This window comes from Wasmannia auropunctata, unplaced genomic scaffold (assembly GCF_000956235.1).
Source record: "Wasmannia auropunctata unplaced genomic scaffold, wasmannia.A_1.0 LD336106.1, whole genome shotgun sequence".
In the NCBI taxonomy this organism is placed as follows: Eukaryota; Metazoa; Arthropoda; class Insecta; order Hymenoptera; family Formicidae; genus Wasmannia; species Wasmannia auropunctata.
The window spans coordinates 2,230,902-2,248,901 of record NW_012026784.1 but is presented as its reverse complement, the minus strand read 5'-3'; the positions used below and the strand labels follow the sequence as shown (position 1 = coordinate 2,248,901).

At 48.0% G+C, this 18,000-nt stretch overlaps 2 protein-coding genes across 2 annotated transcripts; both read right to left on the bottom strand.

The window, feature by feature from the left end:
- Positions 1 to 1,773: 1,773 nt before the first annotated feature.
- LOC105452138 (uncharacterized protein DDB_G0284459) lies at positions 1,774 to 13,968 on the bottom strand. Its single transcript, XM_011693006.1, has 4 exons — positions 13,918 to 13,968; positions 7,716 to 10,741; positions 5,890 to 6,136; positions 1,774 to 3,376 (listed from the first exon to the last, which is right to left on the bottom strand). The coding sequence occupies exons 2-4, from the start codon at positions 8,936 to 8,938 to the stop codon at positions 3,092 to 3,094; spliced, it is 1,755 nt and encodes a 584-aa protein (XP_011691308.1). The 5' UTR covers positions 8,939 to 10,741; positions 13,918 to 13,968; the 3' UTR covers positions 1,774 to 3,091.
- On the bottom strand, positions 13,875 to 17,948 carry LOC105452143 (anaphase-promoting complex subunit 11). Its single transcript, XM_011693020.1, has 4 exons — positions 17,511 to 17,948; positions 17,167 to 17,286; positions 15,493 to 15,662; positions 13,875 to 14,836 (listed from the first exon to the last, which is right to left on the bottom strand). Exons 1-3 carry the CDS (start codon positions 17,527 to 17,529, stop codon positions 15,547 to 15,549), a joined length of 255 nt encoding a protein of 84 aa, XP_011691322.1. The 5' UTR covers positions 17,530 to 17,948; the 3' UTR covers positions 13,875 to 14,836; positions 15,493 to 15,546.
- Positions 17,949 to 18,000: the final 52 nt, after the last annotated feature.

The window sequence follows — 18,000 nt, the reverse complement described above, 5'->3', positions numbered from 1 at the left end:
GGGGGGAAGAGGCGACGAGAACGGGATCCCCCGTTTCTTCGTATTTCGAGGACGTTGTACGTCCCTTCTATCGCGCGTATCATTCCGAAATAGCGCATCTTGCGAGACCACTTACTGCTCTCGCGCAAAATTTACCTCCTGTATCAAAGCAGATTTTAACACTAGAACAACCAATAAAGATTGTAATAATTTTTTGTTAATCATTCGAACTTATAAAGGTACAGTTTTTGAGATTTTCCGTGACTTTTGTTGCAACGTGTATATAATTAAATTGCTCAATTTACTTTTGCCTCCTTTATCTTTTTTTTTTTTTCAAGATATGTATTGTATATAGACCGTTTAAACAGTAGATTAATCGGTGATTCTAGTGTTAAAGCAAATGTTCACGCTAACGAATCACACGATCAATGCAACGACGCAAACGTCCGTTTGAAAAACGGGCGGAAATTCAAGCTTCTTTTAGTACGAACGCGTGTCCCCACGGACGAATTGTTGAGAGTATACACGAAGACAGGGCAAAAAATGGAAAGAGATCGGCCAAACGCCAAAAATAAGAAAAACGAAAAAAAAAAGAATCAAAAGTAATAAGTATAAATTTGTCCGAGAAGACACTAAAAGAATGTTCTTCGCATTCATTTCGCATATCGTAAAAATTTGCTCACGCGGCAACAGTTTGTTACTAGCCTTTAAGCACGGGACTTTTTTGAAAAGAGACATCAACTTTCTGGGACGTGGCGCATTTTTTATGTCAAGTCTTCAAATTCATGTCAATCCGTCGATGACGCGTGCGCTTTTCTTAATGTGGACGAATAGAAGATTCCTCTTTACTGGACCAGTTTGTGTATCTTATGACATATCTTGCGTTATACATCTATATATAATATAGATAATTTTCTCTGTATAGGATAATTCCTCCTTATATTTTTCTTTAATTTGTAAAGAAATTCTTATGTGAAAATAGTTAAAAAAAATCTTGCGTTGCGCAAAAAAAATTTCGATATAATTTAGCTCCGGCGGCTTCGTCTGTGCCTGTATTTTTCGTTGTTGTCTTGTGTAAAGCGTTGATCGGTGGTACTCAGGAGCATAATGTATGAATGGTGCACGTATTAAAGAAAAATACTATTGTACGAGGAAAAATCTATCGAGCGATAAAGAGGCACGAATCGCCGCAACGTTCATCGACGAATTTCTTCATATGAAAGTTTATGAATTCTTCTTTAATAGCAACGCAGTGCCAAACTATGTAATTCATGAAAAAAAAAATAAAAATAAAAGTCAAGTAGAAAAAATGTACAAATTAATCGTGGAAATTAATTTACAGTGTACAACAATCAGAAAATTTACTAACCGTTGGCTTTTTGCGAACTATAAAAGTGTGCGTAAGTGTGCAAAAATATTCTTGAGGTGTGTAAAACTCTCGTCTAATCATACATTTTATAATTTACAAGGTGATATCATGTTGAGAATTAAGTAGTAAAAAAAAAGTATTCAATAGCATGCAATTGGAACAAGCGTAGTATAAATTTTATTGCGGCATCTGGGATGACGCAAGGGTCTCGCGCAGCAATTTCCCCGTCCTCATTGTCCTGCTGTTGCACTATTTATTTCCGCACACACCCTGCCGATGGCTGCATCGGAACGAGATGCAATTTGCATATATGCAAGTAGGTGCAGCAACATTGTCGACCGTTAACTATCTGTGCCAGGACAGCGACGCGTATACGAGAAAAGGTTGCAGTTGCGTTTGCGCAACGCTCGTTACGAGACGGCGTGTATTTTAAATTAAGTCTCATTTATTTTGCACGTAGTCTTACATATCTTTACACACAGCTCGTACTGATCTACACGAAAGGGCGCCGCGGAATATTGACAATCTTAGCTTTCCCGAAGATGCCGCGCACGCGAAGACCTGATGGACTAAGATATTATACGTCTATAAGGCTCGCTTTATATCTGTAACGTCCGTCAGAAATCAAACGTTTAGAAATTCCCCGTTGAATAAATATCTTTTTTTTCTTGTATAATATATAAAGGTATTAAATTTGTCCAACTTCGCGTGTACGGCAGATATGATTGCGCAGGTGACCCGACGTCAGCAACGAGGATAAGCTTTTGCGACGGGCTCGCAGCAGTATAAAAAAAAAACAACAACTATGGAAGAAGAGAGAACGCTGCGACTCTTTCGGATTCACCAGCCGCTCCTCGGCCGGTGAATCCGCCGAAGAATCGCGCTATTTCTTGGATCACGACGCGAAAGAATCGCGGTGCTTTGGGCTCGGATCTGTTACAATTGCTCTACGACAGAGCGGAGTCGCGGAGAAATCTTAATCCGCACAAATGGATGCGATTATCATTAATCAAAGGCCCCTTCGAGCGTTATCACAAGTAGAGAGGAGAGTGCGGCGCGCCGAGCTGTGAAGTCAGCTCTCTCGCTCGCGGCAATCGAGTCCTTCCTTATTTAGAGCGCGATATACGCGGAATGTCGTTACTGCAAATTGGCAAGTCGATACTCTTCTCCGGGCTGCGAGATTATTATCTTCGCATACGCGAAATAACGTTCGCGTGATGGCGGCTGACGTGAACTACTGCGGTCACTTCCGCCGTCGAGTTTCGATTCGATCATCAATCTTTTCGAAGTGTAGCGGTCGCGGGTAATCTCGACTAGCGGCGGCCCGCGGGAGAAGCGGGACCGGCTTCCCCGGATAGTTACGCAGATAGCACTGTACGCGCGCGACCACGACTAATCTACCGCGAAATAATCTTTCAGTCAACCGGCCGACTCGATCATCGGTTCCGGTCACGAATTAAAGTACCGTCTCACAAATCGCGATCTCGAGTGGCTCTGCAAGCGACTCTTGCAGGTCACTCTTATAGGAATCGGTAATTCGCAAAATCGAATGTCGCGACGCGTGTACATGACGCGCGTCGAGTTTTGACCACCAATCTTGACCACCGTCGCAGTTATCGTTTTCACGCAAAAGTCTCTCATGAGGTCTTTTCTCGTGTCTTCGGAGAGATCGGAACGCCGTTCTTAGGTGCGGTGAGAGGACCGAGATCTTTTCGTGTACTTCTTCCTCTCGGTAACGATACGTCAAACGGCCCCGTACTCCTCGCTCGACGGCGACTCGTCGCTGGCCGATGGCCTGGGCGGCCTGGGCGGTCGCGGCGGCCGATGATGGTGCAGCGTGGGCGCCGGTCGTCTCGGTGGCGGCGGTGGATGCACGCCGTAAGACGTCTCGTCTCCCTCCTCGCTGCTGGGCGACGGCGAGGGCGCTCGATCCTCCTGCTCCTGCAGCAGCTGCCGGAACTCCTGAATCGACTCATTCAAGGACCACAATTGCGACAACAACGAGAGATCCAATTGCCGTAAACCAAACTGCAAATGCGAAAATAATTATTGTAATATTAAATACACTGACAACTGGCTAAGAATGAAAAAGAGATTGTGGTATTGCGATAGACGCGCATCAAAAGTGATATTTATATGTATTTGTCTCTTGACAAAAAAAGACGCAATTAAAGTCTATTGTTCTGTGACTTTGAAAACTGAATTGAAAAATTTTATAGCATCTCGATTTCCGATTAGAAATAAATGTATAAAGTACTTGTAATGCCATTCCTTACATAAATCGTATTCAAAAGAAAATTGACTTTAAAATTACTAAAGAGATTCTATAATCATCAGATTGTTAAAGATTGTTATCGAGAGATTCTTCACTAAAGAGATTTTATCATCATCATCATTTTCCGTAACCCCCGTGACTCTTCTCTATTGCTCGCTACCGTGAACTGCTGCGAAATTTCACATAGGGCTCGACGTACAAGTCGGTGGGACGCATTCACTTTTACCATACGGTCGCCAAGGTAAATGTTACCTTCGTGATTTACGGACTGAAACGACGCATTTCCAAGCAGCACGGCGCGGCGGCCGCCTGGCCGTGGGAACTGATGAAGAGGGAGTTGTGTAGGAGAGACGTGCAAAAGGAGAATGGAGGAGGAGAATACGAGAGACGCGAGCGGACAGCGCGACGGAGGAGAAACGGGGCTGACGGAGAGGGACGACCGACGGCGAAGAGCAGAAGAGAGGAACGAAGGTGAAAAGGAGCGAGCGAGGGAAAAGCGGGGTAACGGAGGAAGAGTTAGAGTCTCAGCGCCCGAGGGAATGTGGCGTGGGAGCGGCTGTGCCAGTTCGCTTCCCGTGTGTCTGGATTGACTATTAAATTATTAGCCTAACTTAGATACGCGAGTCGAGATGTTGACGCGAACGGAGAGAGAGAGAGAGAGAGATCCAACAAGAGGGATATCCAACGTCACGAGAGCTCTTCGCCTCCGCGGAGAGATCCTACTCGAGATACCGTTACAGTTAATTTCGGGAAGATTGCGGCGCGATGCGAACTGTGGTCGGCGTGATACGGCAATAATTTTATACGAGACGAATATGTAAGCGGGAGAGATCGCTGATGGGTCAACAGGACGCACGGAGAGAATCTCGTTGCGAAGCGATGACAAGATTATTGAGCCGTTCAACGAGATGTGCGCGGCGAGAGGTTTTCCCGTGATTTTATTTGATATAAACACAGTCAGTTAGAATCTTTAATCGTTAATCGAGACGCAGAGGAACGTACGGCGTGTAACTACCAGGCCAGACACGTGAAGTATGTTTGCGCAGCAAACTTGCAAGGTAATAGCTATTAAAAAGCGGAGCCTCCGCACGGCTGAGTGATATAAGCGCGTCCTGTCTTTCTCTCTACCGCGGTATGGTACTCCGGTTTTCCCTCGCCGCCGCGCCGCTCGCACGCCGATCCCACGCACAAAGTACACGCTCATCGCGCGCGCCGCAATTTACTCACACGCGATTCGCGGCCTCGAGGTAACGGGTCGTCCAGGTCGCCCAAACAAACGCGGAAGGCTCGGGAGAGAAAGACAGGAGAGCAGGCAGAGGTTGGACAACGACAACTGAGTGGAAAATGACGACGGTTCGCGGAACGTGCTTGGACTGACGACGCGACATCGAGAATAAGGGGAGTGGCGAGGATCGCAATTCACAATGAAATGGGGAATACGAAAAAAATGTCTCCAAGTAGAAATCAAAGACAAAGGACGACAGAAAAGGAAAAATATGCGGAAGAAATAAAATTACAAAAACGTAGAAAAAAATGACATAAAGACAGATAACGTAGAAACAATAAAAGAAAAACAATAGAAAAATATCGAAACAAGAAATAAAAATTATGAAACATAACGGAGAGAAATAAAGCTAAGAGAGGAATAAAAAAATATTTTAAAGACAATCTGTGGCGTGGAGAAACGGGAGTCGCGAGAACAATCTGCAAACATGCTTCCGTTCGGATCGACGGAAAGCGGAAGAACCTCGATGATCGCTCTTAAATCGCACGTGCTTATTGCACGCGGAGGCGTGGAATTTTCCTGCGTGTCCGTAAATACGTTTCGCGCTGCGGTAGATGACTAATGGTTTCTATTGGACTTAATGGCTGCCGTTATGAAATGCACAATTTCAGACACCAATTTGAATCGCATCGACAATTTACCGACCGTATCTCGGGGGTGATGCAGCTACACGCGCCGTAACGTACAACGCGATCCGAGTATTTTCGTAATCCAAACTTTCGATTATTCACTCCTGATCAATTGCTTCGGTCGTCTAACAATCGCATCCGCGATTAAAAATATTACGCGCAAAATAAACCCGTCACCGTTAAAAATCATAGAAAAAAAATCAAGATCCCGATATTCCGCGAGCTGGTTGTTGCGGCACTACATTTCGCGGAATATCGAGGAACATCGAGGGATAGCGATCAAAGTAACAAGACTGCATTCCGCGACGTTGGCGGGGAAGCGAGAGAGTGAAAACGATCCACGGACAAATACCATTTCTCTCCTGAGCACCGCCAGCTGGGTATCCAGGGTGGTGAGCTGTCTGGCAGGTGGCGACGGTCTCGATGTCGACGATTGCAGCGGCGTTTTACCGCCTCTTTGGGATTTACTGGACGATCTTGTGGGCGGTGGAGGCGGCTCGCCGATCTCGCCGCGTCCGCCGCTCAGGTTGAAGCCGCTCAGGCTCCTCGGTAACGGGGGTAATCCTTGCAGGGAAGACATCGCGATCCTTTCTTGTATACTGGAACATACAAACGCGAGGTTCTTATGTAATTTATATTTTCCACGGAACGTGATACTCGGCGTTTCGATTTAGAACAGCAGAACAACGCAAAAGGGATTTTAGTGATAAAATTGAGAAGCTAATATTTAACTTACTAGGGGCTAATTATTTACCGTTAAATATATTTAATATTATAGTTATAAATATGTAATGTATTTATATCAATAACTTAATATATTATCCCTAAAATAGGATATTTTAATTGTTATAAGCTGGTCTTGTTTCCCGGCTGTGGTTTGTAAAATAAAAATAGAAGCGCGAGTGGAATCCACGAGGGGGATGAATTTAATAGTTTCACGATACCCCGCGGGAAAACTTGTGCGGGTCGAATGGTCTTCTCCCGCAAACTGCCGAAGGCGGAGTACGATGGAAGCCGCAGGAAATGGGGATACCGTTACACGATCATCTTATGGAATAAAAATCGATCTGTCTTTATAAGTGTCGGCCGCCCGCGGTCAAGAAGGCGGGGGATTTGGCGAATGACTCACTTTGCCCTGCGGTTATTATCATCGCGTGCACATCGCGGAAGTGTGCGATCGCTCAATCGTTCTTATCGACATCGATATCCGTTCGGCTCGGCTTGCTCTCGCCTCGTCTTATTTTCCGCCGAGCTGGGATGAGATCAATTCCCGATACCGCTGACAAGTGCAACGATACCGATCCGATAGCGGCTTATAGAGAGCGATATCGGTTTTAACGCAATTTTAAAAAGTCGCCGTTCTTAATAAATTTCTCGTCGATTTGCACCGTGAGAAAAGAAGCAGCCGTATCTCGAGAATATTACTTTTCCTTCTTTTTTTCGTAGAATTCATTAAATTCTTTAATTTGTATAAAAGTATGCACAATGTTTGTATAACTGCACGTTTACGTGCGCATAAATGCTATATAACTTCCGAAAGGCCAGCGTAACTCGTGAATTCTTCTGGATTTTATGGCTGAGAAAATTAAGAGCGGTTCGAGGACTTTCAGTGGAGGACAAAAAGAAAAAAAAGGGAGCCCGAACGTTTTTTTTAACGTTAGTTACGCTAACGAGCAGTTGGTTTTTATGACCGGTCGACACGGCATTTATCGCGAGAAAGCGCGGTGCACTCGTATCGGCGGATCGTTGGATTCAGATCAATCCGCGTAACAAAGTGAACGTAACTCCGTAATCATATCGCAACCCCTCGATAATTAATATATCGTTAACACCGGCGACGTTACGTCGTCGAATGTTACTCTGTAACGAACCACACGGCATTACAGCAATGTCTCCATCATGCGCGTTATTCCGTGCGCTGCACCCACAAAATAAGAGCATCAAAACTGACTTGAAGGAAGGCAATATTATACTTCCCATTACGAGCAATCTCTTAAAAGTCACTTATACAAATAATTTATTCCATCGATAAGAAACTTTCGAATTTATATTACTTGGCGAATTGAAAAAAAAAAAGATTCTCATTCGCGTATTGCAATTTAATGGCACCGAAGATTATTTTAATATCCACGATTGCGCGAGCAAAGCTCTCCGAGCGACATCGCGATTGCGGTCTACCTGATGAAATCAAGATCAGTGATTCTCTCCTCCTCGCGATGATCGTAACCGTTGATCCGATCCCTGTCGACGGTGTCGTCGTCGTCCCCGTGCAGCGTGATCTGCGTGGAGGAGTAACGGACTCCGGCCTCCAGCCAGTCCTGCCGGTGGATATTGTTGTCGCTGTCGTTGTCGTTACTGTCCTCCTGGTCGCTGGGCGCGATTTTACGCTCTGGTTCGTCGACGACGAGCAGCGTGGTGGCGGCGGCGGCGGCGCGGTCAACGCTCGGGACGCCCGTCGATCTCTCGATCGAGGCTGGAGTCTTGACACCGCCATTCCCGGCGGGCTTTTCACTCGTCGCGAGCGCTTCCTGCTGCTGCAATTGTTGCTCACCAGGACACAACCGGCACGTGGGCGTCGACCGGGCTCTCTCGTCGCGCCCGTCCGCTCTCTCAGGATCGCCGTTGCATTTTTCCGCGTGACTCACCATGACTCGCCCGCCGGCGGAATCCGGACTCGAGGACGAGGCACGACGCGCGTCTTCGAAGGACACGTTGACAGCTCGAATGGCCACCGGTGACTTCGTCGTCGTCGTCGTCGTCGTCGTCGTCGTCGTCGTCGTCGGTGCAGTTTCGAATTTCTCCGTCGAGGTGATACTATTCTCTCTTTGCTGATCTTTACCGAGCAAATCTTTGCATCGTTCACGATACGATAGATTGTCGGCCAGGTCTTTCCCGCGGGAGTTTCTTCGGATCTCCTGTAGCCTGCGTTGCGGCCGTTGATCCTTGGTCAGGCTGTTGCGCTTCCGCACGATGTTCACCGGGACGTTTCCCGTGGAGTAAAGCTTTTCCGAGCCGGTGCCGGGTCCGCGATGTTGATCGTGAGACGAGATAATCTTGCCCCCGTTCTCCGACCTGTCCTCTACATTTCTGTCCGTACCGCGCGCCTGATTGCGATCCCGCTGATTTCTGTCGTTGGACACGCTCTCGTCCTTCGCGCACTCCTTGAGGGACTCGTACACGATCGTGCGTCCGCCCGTTGCAGGGTCCACCTGTTGCTGTTGCTGCAGTTGTTGCACTTGTTGCTGATCGGATCTCCAGGGCTTCGTGTTCGGCGGCGGTGGTGCCTGCCTGGTAGGACAGGGCGGCCTTGGCGATCTCTTGAGGGCCTCGGCAACCACCTGCCGACTCGGCCGAGGTGGCACCGGAGGCGGATGAGGCCTCTGACTCGTTGCCAGCTGCATTCCGCTCGCTTTTTCTTCGCGCCGTCTAATCCAAGCGGTTGCTCATCCTCGATGACGACACACTTATACGTGCGGCGCAAAACAAATTTCAATTTTTCAGCCAACTAACTGCCACACTCCCGACTCGCGTTTACGTCAATAAATGCGAAAAAATAATGTGCAATTACTAAACACGATACTAAATGTCAGTGGTAACACGAGGTACCTTCATCTCGCGCGAAAGAGGCGAAGATTACATTCCGTTCGAATTTTTCTGAAGATAAGAGGCGACGTTTCATCATCCTTATCGCTCGTGTCTGTCTATTGCGGGCCCACGGAATGTGAGAAACGCCGTGAATTAACTCGGAGCGAGCGAGGCGTTTCGCGGGGCTTGGTAAAATCTCTCCGCGTCAGCGCGATGTTCCGTCACCCGCAAAATTCCTCGGACGAGGAATCTCGTTGCGTTGCGATTTTATTATTACTGTAGCGTATCGCCCGCGGCGTATTGTCAGTCGCAGACGAATATAATAGCCGTTGCGCGTTGATATATCTCTATGTAGAATCTGCCCGCAGATGCCCGGAGGTATGACTTGCGAGACGCGTGCGCCGCGTTTCTCGGAATTTCTTATTCGCTTTAAAACACGCACCGCACGCGGACGGGCATGCGTTTAAATGCCGATCGGAGATGACGGGAGTGTTGTGCAATGACGTCGCCACATGATTCCCGCGCACGGCCGTGTTGCGCCGCAGCGAAAATCAACCGCAATAATCTCGCGCGTATATGCGCGTCCGTGCAGCGTGTACCCTCGATTCCTCGCCGTTTCCTTCTCTTTCGCCTCTTCTCTTTCGCTTCTTCTCCCCTCGAGTCCACCACCTCGTCCTCTTTATTCGCGTAAGCGGGTCGCGATCGCGCCGATGCCGCGCGATATCGCCGACGCGATTTTGCATACAATTCCGCGCGGGAGCCACGAAACGCACGTTCGTTCGCGCTCGCCAATAGCCTCATGCGCGACGCGATGCCTTCGATTTCCCAGATCCCTCTTCGCTCGCTCGCGATCGAGCGACGATCTCGCAAGGAATCTCGAGGCGACCACGTCTCGTAAAATTATTCCTCGTGCACATCAATTAAAGCCTCAACAAGCCAGCTCAGATTTTCGATACAGAGATTCCGCTTCGCGCACATTCCATTCCTGTTCCTCTCTCTCTCTCTCTCTCTCCCTCTGTTCAGGTTGTCATTGAAGCTGATCTCCGAGATGACGTTACGGCCTCGATAGTCGCCTTTCTATCTCGATCGCTCGAGCTTTCCTTCCACGAAGAGCGCGGCGAGCAGACCCGGCGAACTCGCTGTTCTTTGTGAACGAATGCGGTAACCTGACTTGCCGCGTTTTGCGAGTATAAACTTTCTATCGCATACCGTAATTCACATTGCGCGCCAAACATTCGGCGATCCTATCGAATCCGACCTCTTTTCTTGTCTGAAGCGTATTAAAATTTATTTGAAAAAATTCGGCAATTAAATTTCCTCATAACTATATAAAACTTCTTTATTCTTCCTTCATTGTGGACAAAGGAAGAGAGGTAGAAAAACTTTCAGTTGCAAGGACCGAGAACTTAAATTCGTGTATTACTCCGAATAAAGGAAATCCGACATCTTCCTCGATTCAAGCCACTCCGCGAGTCTCTCAAGCAGTCACTTCCGAGCCTCGTTTGACGTCACACATCGCGCGTCTTCCACGTTTCAGTGCACCGAAAAACGTCGCCACGACCCACACTTTCTAATGCACAACCAAACTGGCAACCTTCGTCTCTTCGCCGAATTTCCTGCTACAATTAAAACACTATTGATCGCTGGCGTCACGATCGCGCGTCGACGAGATGCCGGGAAAAGCCTCCTTTCTCGACCCGAGACCTCTCACTCCCATGATAATGGGTCGCCAATAATCGCGAGGAACACTTTGAAAACGTCGGTGAAAAACCACGAGGAATATAAAAGCCGAAACGATCGCGCACCGAATGCCTTCGGACAGGTAGAGCTAGAGCGGCGACGATCCCGAGACCCCAGGCGGTATCCCCGAGAGATCCAGTATCTCTCCTCCTCCGTCCCGTCTCCTCTCCCTTCTTCTCGTCCACCCGGTCGCACTTCTATCCTCTCTTTCTCGACGGACCGACCGCCGCGGACTGACTTTGCGGTCCCACAAACATCCTTCGCGATCGGTGGCCACGTGACTGGTCGAGCTCGAGTTCTCGTCAGGTAGTCAACGAGTGTGCGCCTTGCGCGTGTATGGATATGTATGTGTAATGTATGTGTGCGTGTGAGCGAACGAGCGAGCGAGTGGGTGAGCAAAGGAATGAGCGTGCGAATGAGTGAGAGAGTGAGTTAAACGAGTGAGTAAGCGTGCCTAGGTGTGCGTACGTGTGTGTGTGTGGAAGACACAGAGGGGAACCCGGAGAGAGAGAGAGAGAGAGAGAGAGAGAGAGAGAGAGGCACAGAGGCGAATGCAAAGAGGACCTGCGGTTGACGGCGATGGTGAAGGTTCACCACCGCGGTCTCGTGGCGATCTCGGCATTGCTGATCACGATGATGTGTGAGTTCTTGGCCTGGTAGGAAAAACGGCTCGGATCGCTCCGGCGCATTACGTAAAATCGGCAGGTCTCAGGGGGGAAAAAGCGGTTGCCGTTCTAAACTTTACGGAATAGTCGCGGTCACACTTTCTAGCGTCGTTTAAGGCGCTTGCGAGGTTTCTTCTCTCGGGGATGCCTGCCGCCTTTCCGCGTGATATTTTCACGGCGCGCCACACGATCTCCTCGGCGTCGTCTAAATTGATCCCGTCTGATCGTTCGAAGTGTGCGTCAAAAATGAGGGAGTATCAGTTTCAAGAGGAAAATTTAATTTGGTTGTCGCGAATATGCACAGAATTATATGGCTTACATTTTATCGTAATATTACACGGTCGACGTAAAGCATTTTCACGGGACTCGCTCGAACGGATTCAATTATGCAGCAGCGCGTCCTAATTACATAGACGCATTCGCCCGAGATTGTTTAAGTTTATGTAAGCCGATTTCGCCGCGATTCCACGGAGTTACGGAGGCTCGCGCTGTACACTTCACGGTACACGTCACATATCGTTTCGTTTCTTTACATCATATATTCACCGTAGCAGTTAATTAGCCGCGAATGTGCGTTCATTTCGAAATACGCATTATTCGCATCGACGCCGAATGCAACGGCGATCTGCGATAAACGTAAACTTTCTAGAGTTCGTGAGGCATAAAGGCGCCTTATCGATCACATCGGTTTTCCGTGCTTCGGCGGAGCACGAAACGTCGTTATGATTTTTCACAAAAGAGATAAACGCGGGGTAAAGAATGCACGTAAAAGATCGCATATAAAATGATCTCGTAGGAGCGCGACGAAAAGGACGCGATAATGAAACTTGACGATGCGATCGTTCGCATGGAGGATTCGCGAATTAAAAAGGCTTAAAGGTCGCGAATTAAAAGGACTCAGACTGACGAGAGTTAAAAGGACTAGGAGTCACGAGTTAAAAGGCCTACTTTGTTTAAAATAAGGACTACAGAAATCGCGAATTAAAAGGACCAGGAGGCAGTTACGAAACTCGAGTCCCTGGCCTCGGAGCCAACCATCATCTCCGGGTCCGTCTACCTCCAGCGTCGGGTGTAGGTGTACATCGCGACCGGTGGTATCGCCGTGGTATCGCGTGAGAGAGTAACCCGTAGCGGACGAGGCGAACGGGACGCAGGAGGGAAGAGAAAGGAAAGGATTATCGAAGGAAGAGGCGAACGGAGCGAGACGGCGAAAAGGGAAGGGACCCATTAGATCCCCTCCCGCCTCGCTGTCCTCCGCAATGGCACGGAGGTCCGTTCGCCAGTGCCGTAGCTTGCGCGACGTTTATTCCCGAGCTTCCTCCGTTCATTCCACTTTTCTTTCTCTTCCCCTACGTTTCGAAGATTGCGGAAAGAGGAGATTCCAGAGAAGCGTGATTATACAGCTCTTAACTCGCGCAATTCCTCTTAACGAAGCGCGATTTCTCTCTTTTAAGTCACGCTCAAGTCTATGATCGACGCGATTTTACGACGGGGGGTCTTAAAACCGGAGTTTTTTTTTCCCCTTTGAGCCGTTACACGGAGAGAGATATGCATCTCGTTCGGAGCAATCGGTCACGATTCTAGAATTACTCCTCGGATGTTTCACAAACGTTTTCTGTCTCTCGAGCGAATAAGCGAGAATCGAGAGACGGAGATAAGATACGAAGCGGTATCGTTGCAGACGTCGCGCGTGCACCTCGAAATGAAGTAACCGCCGATGATACGCGTTATCGGCGCCGCGATCAACCGCCGCCGCCGCCGCCGCCGCCGTCGCGTATCACCCGTCCATTCACGGCGTAATTAAGGCCCGAGGAAGTGGCGCACGGCCGGCCGGCTGGGAAAACCGCGCGCGGGCCTCGGAATTTATTCACACTCTGTTTCGCTCTGGCTCAGGCAAAAACTCGACTCGTTCCACTTTTGCGACCGATCTCCCGCCGATAAAATGCAAATCGATATTTCCCCCCCTCCCGTGCGGACGCGCGGTCCGCGCGGCCGGTTCCTAGACCGGTCGAAATCGGATCGTGGCCGTGCATATATATCTGCGTGTCACTCGAAGACGTTCCCGTCCGTCCGGACCGCTACCGCGCAACGCGGCCGTCAAAACAAAATTCGATTACTGGGTCACGGGGTTTCGCGAAGTGCACGATCGAGAGACCTCGAATGCCAATGCCAGTCGCGAGTATACATGTCTGTGAACTATATTTGTTAACTAGTACGCAGAGAGAGTTCGAGAGACGTTTTTTTTTAAATATCCACGCGCGTATTACATAAGTATGACAGGCAATCTCTTTGCGCGCGATGTCTTTTATTGCTTAAGTCGTATCAATTAATTTTTTTTTTTTTTTCAAACGCGATACTTTTAACGATCCTGCTTTTGTTCTACAACTCACGGTACTAAACTGGACAGCCACTCTTCAATTGTCGTCCGTTGAGAATCATACATAATTTTCTCGGTATTAAACATGACTGGCGTGCTATTTTTGCAATACGTATACTTTGACCACGTACCGCGTCGAAAGGAGTCGAGAGCGGCTTTCCGCTCTTTTCGCAATCATAAATAATTCAGCCCTCGCGGCTCGAGACGTGAACGTCAAATTGACTCGCAAAATCGGCGGGATAAAGCGACGCGTTGAAAATAGCGCGCCTCGCGCTGTTCGCAACACGTATACGTTCGTCGCTGCCCGATCCGACTTTTCCCTTTACCCATCCACTCCGCGCTCCGCGTTAAACTCCATTAAGCTCCGCGCGCCGCCGGAGTTTCCTCGCGCGCGCGATTATGTGTCGGCAGAAACGCAATTCCCGCGATTAAAGCCAGAGAGAGAGAGAGCGAGAGAGAGATAAAAAAAAGAGAGAAGGGGTCTCTCCCCCTTCCTGAGCTCGCCCGGCGACGACGCGGTGGGACCGCAAACGGGAGAATGGATTATGCGGCGTGGCGGCGACTATTACGTTACGTTCTCGAACACGCGCGAGCCACTGACTCGGCGCGTATCACGTCGGATACGACGACTTATTAGTGATTCAACGTGCCTGCGCGTCGCCCGCAGCGGCGGGCAGATACCTAATAGGCGGAGAGAAGAGCGGCCGATCCTCGGTCGCACGACGCGCCCTTTGAACCGGAAACGTCCTCTTCGTCGCGGAGAGATCGGAGTGTTGCGATTGCGGAGGTCGAGGGGCGTCCAAATTTACGCTGAACGGTGAAGACTCGATCGTCAGATATGATAATCAAGCGCCGTGCATCGCGTTCGTTTTATTATACAATTCCTCTCCCGTGACTGCACGTTTTTGCGTGTATGACGTGCGTTTTACGCGCTGAAAGAGAGAGAATTAATCGCACCGCGCTACTGAGGTGAAAATTCCGAATGGAATTCGGAATGAAACGTAAAGATTTTGGATGGTATTCGGCCAGGTGACGGTGTGTCAGACCGGTCGCGAGCGCGCACGAGAATGCACAACTGGTTGTCGTACGGCAGGCGGGCCTAATCGACTTGGCGGACGGACGACTCTAGATAAGCTTCTAAATTTAGCTGCACGAACGCATTCTCCCTTGGAAAACGTATAAGTCATCCGTATGGAATCTACATGTAGTATATTAATCTTGTTACACATTTTACGGTAAATAGGACGCTGGGCGACGAATTGATTGAAAAAAATAACATACTATAAATAAATAAAGATGCCACGAAGAATTATTGACATCTGCTAGCTACTTGATCACTTTTGATAATTTTTCTTAACAGATTTAGAGTCGAAAATCCGAGTTTACGTGAGCTCGCGAGGTTCAGCAAAAGAGACTCATGTTACACAGACTTATTTAGATTGTACAGATTTAGTTTTATATTACAGCGATGTCTTCCTTCCAAAACGACCGATTCAAAACGATCCTATTCACGTCCCGAGTCTCTTCAGAGGGGAAACCTCGCGAGCCGGTAAAGGGACAAAAGAGGCACAGCCAGGCGCTCGTTTACCTGATCACTCGCTGCGTGCTGACACCTGCGGGCCCGCGGGGCAAGCGGCGGCGGTTACTCCTTGAACTTCCACTCCTGGCGACACATCGGGCACATGTGGTTGGTCTGCTGCGAGTGCAGCCACTTCATGATGCAATGTATGTGGAAACAATGCGAGCACTGCCCCCACACTGGAAAACGAAAATGACGACGTTCGAGCGAGCGGTTAAATTAATTTTCGTGTTTCGGCCGTGGGACGACGGCGGACCCGGCGGACGCGTCGGTCGGTCGGGCGCACCTGGCCCGGCGGCTGGGCGGCGAGGGTTGGGTGGCAACGACGACAGGGCAGAAGGACGGACGCGGCGGACGTGCGTGCACGCGTGTTCGCCGCGCATCGATAGCCGAGGGTGCCCCAGAGCGAGGGTGAGGGACAAGCGGCGCCTGCCAGCCGTTGCGCTAGTCCGCCGGTCGACGGCACGCGTCGATCGATATCGCGCGCCGTCGCGGACGCGGCCTCTCTCGCCGCGGCGGCATTTTATGACTTTTGGAGTAAGAGCCTGATGGAAGAGCCTTGCGTCCACGATGCCAGAAATCTCTCCCGAGATCTCGGACGGAGAAAGGGCCGACCAGTCGCGCAGTGGTTAATTAGCTAAATTATTCAAATGTGATGTATTAATTTCTTCTCCGTCCGAGATTTTGGAGCAATTTCTAGCGTCGCAGACATGAGGCGTAAAAGAGAGTTTCTCTCTTCGTTTCCGTTTTTCTTTTCTAAAAAGTTGTCAAGGAATTACTCGATAGCACTAATAAAATCATAGATATAAATGCAAATATAATGTGTTACTACTTGAAAGAATTTCTGATCTTCGTTTCTATTTTTCGTTTCTAAAAAATTGTCAAGGAAATATTCGATAGCACTAATAAAACCATAGATATAAAATGCGTTTCTGTTTGAAAGAATTTCTGATCTTCGTTTCTATTTTTCGTTTCTAAAAAGTTGTCAAGGAATATTCGATAGCACTAATAAAATCATAAATTTAAATGCAAATATAATGCGTTTCTGCTTGAATTTCTGATCTTCGTTTCTATTTTTCGTTTCTAAAAAGTTGTCAAGGAATATTCGATAGCACTAATAAAATCATAAATTTAAATGCAAATATAATGTATTCCTGTTTGAAAGAATTTCTAATCTTCGTTTCTATTTTTCTTTTCTAAAAAGTTGTCAAGGAAATATTCGATAGCACTAATAAAATCATAGATATAAATGCAAATATAATGCGTTTCTGTTTGAAAGAATTTCTGATCTTCGTTTCTATTTTTCGTTTCTAAAAAGTTGTCAAGGAATATTCGATAGCACTAATAAAATCATAAATTTAAATGCAAATATAATGTATTCCTGCTTGAAAGAATTTCTGATCTTCGTTTCTATTTTTCTTTTCTAAAAAGTTGTCAAGGAAATATTCGATAGCACTAATAAAATCGTAAATATAAATGCAAATATAATATGTGTTCCCGCTTGAAAGCATGTTAGGAGAGAGATATATTATTTTCGACCCTTTTGGAGTAAGTTCTCTCTTTTTTTTTTAAAGGATGACCGTAGATGCAATCATAAGCGTTAAGAAAATAATAAAAATCGTAAAGTTCACTTGGTTCTTTGGCAAAACATCGCGGAAAAAAAGAGTATGCATCTCCGAATACCTAATGGACAGTCGTCTCCGGGGATCTTGCAATCTGGACAGCTGGCGTCGAACGGCATCCTGCATATGCCGCAGTTGTCGTCGTTCGCGATCCATCGCCAGGTGGCAACACCGGTCCAACCTGAAGAGAGAAATAACCTCGTAGACGTCGATCTACGTACGTACGAACGCCTCGCGGCCGGGAAAAGCGCATAACGAACGAACGGGTAACGTCGGGCCGTGACATAACCACGAAATTGAGAGTTTTGCGACGTGTCGCGTCGATCGCGCGGAATATACGTGGCACACGACAGGGCGAACGGCAAGATAATTTCGTTGTACGTCGCTCGAAATACTTGTACTTACTCTTTATCGTTACCTTCATCTCGATAATTGGGGTCAATCTCTCGGACGATGAAACGCGACGCAACGGTCGACCGCGAGTCGCGACTCGAGCGACTTCCCCGCGATCTCTCCGCGGCTCTCCGATAACGTGGCTTCGGCGCGCAAATGTATTTGGTAGAAACACCTGTTTCTATGTCGTCATAAAACGATCCTCGACCTCCTCGATTGACTGCAGTCAGTCTAGCTGACGGCGAAACGCGAAGCGATCAGCAGGGCTGCGCCATCTTAAGATTTTCAAATCGCGATTCGACCGTGCGTGCGACTCGATCCCTGGTGCTTGTAGAAGTGTAGAACTCACTTCAAACGACTAGCGTCGTCTTTTCAGAGATAAATTCCCTTTTTTAATTTTGTGTACTGTAATATGGAAAACATTTAAATAAATGTACACATTTCAGATATACACATTTAAAATACACATTTAACATGTGTGTCAAAATGAAAATAATATATT

What these genes read in the sequence shown, in the direction of transcription:
- LOC105452138 (XM_011693006.1), bottom strand. Translation starts at nt 8,938, where the DNA reads ATGCAGCTGGCAACGAGTCAGAGGCCTCATCCGCCTCCGGTGCCACCT. An exon ending in ACTGATCTTGATTTCATCAG is followed by an intron (nt 6,137 to 7,715) that starts GTAGACCGCAAT and finishes TGTATGTTCCAG; the next exon opens with TATACAAGAAAGGATCGCGA. An exon ending in CGGTGCTCAGGAGAGAAATG is followed by an intron (nt 3,377 to 5,889) that starts GTATTTGTCCGT and finishes TCGCATTTGCAG; the next exon opens with TTTGGTTTACGGCAATTGGA.
- LOC105452143 (XM_011693020.1), bottom strand. An exon ending in CGGAGACGACTGTCCATTAG is followed by an intron (nt 15,663 to 17,166) that starts GTATTCGGAGAT and finishes TTCGTTTTCCAG; the next exon opens with TGTGGGGGCAGTGCTCGCAT.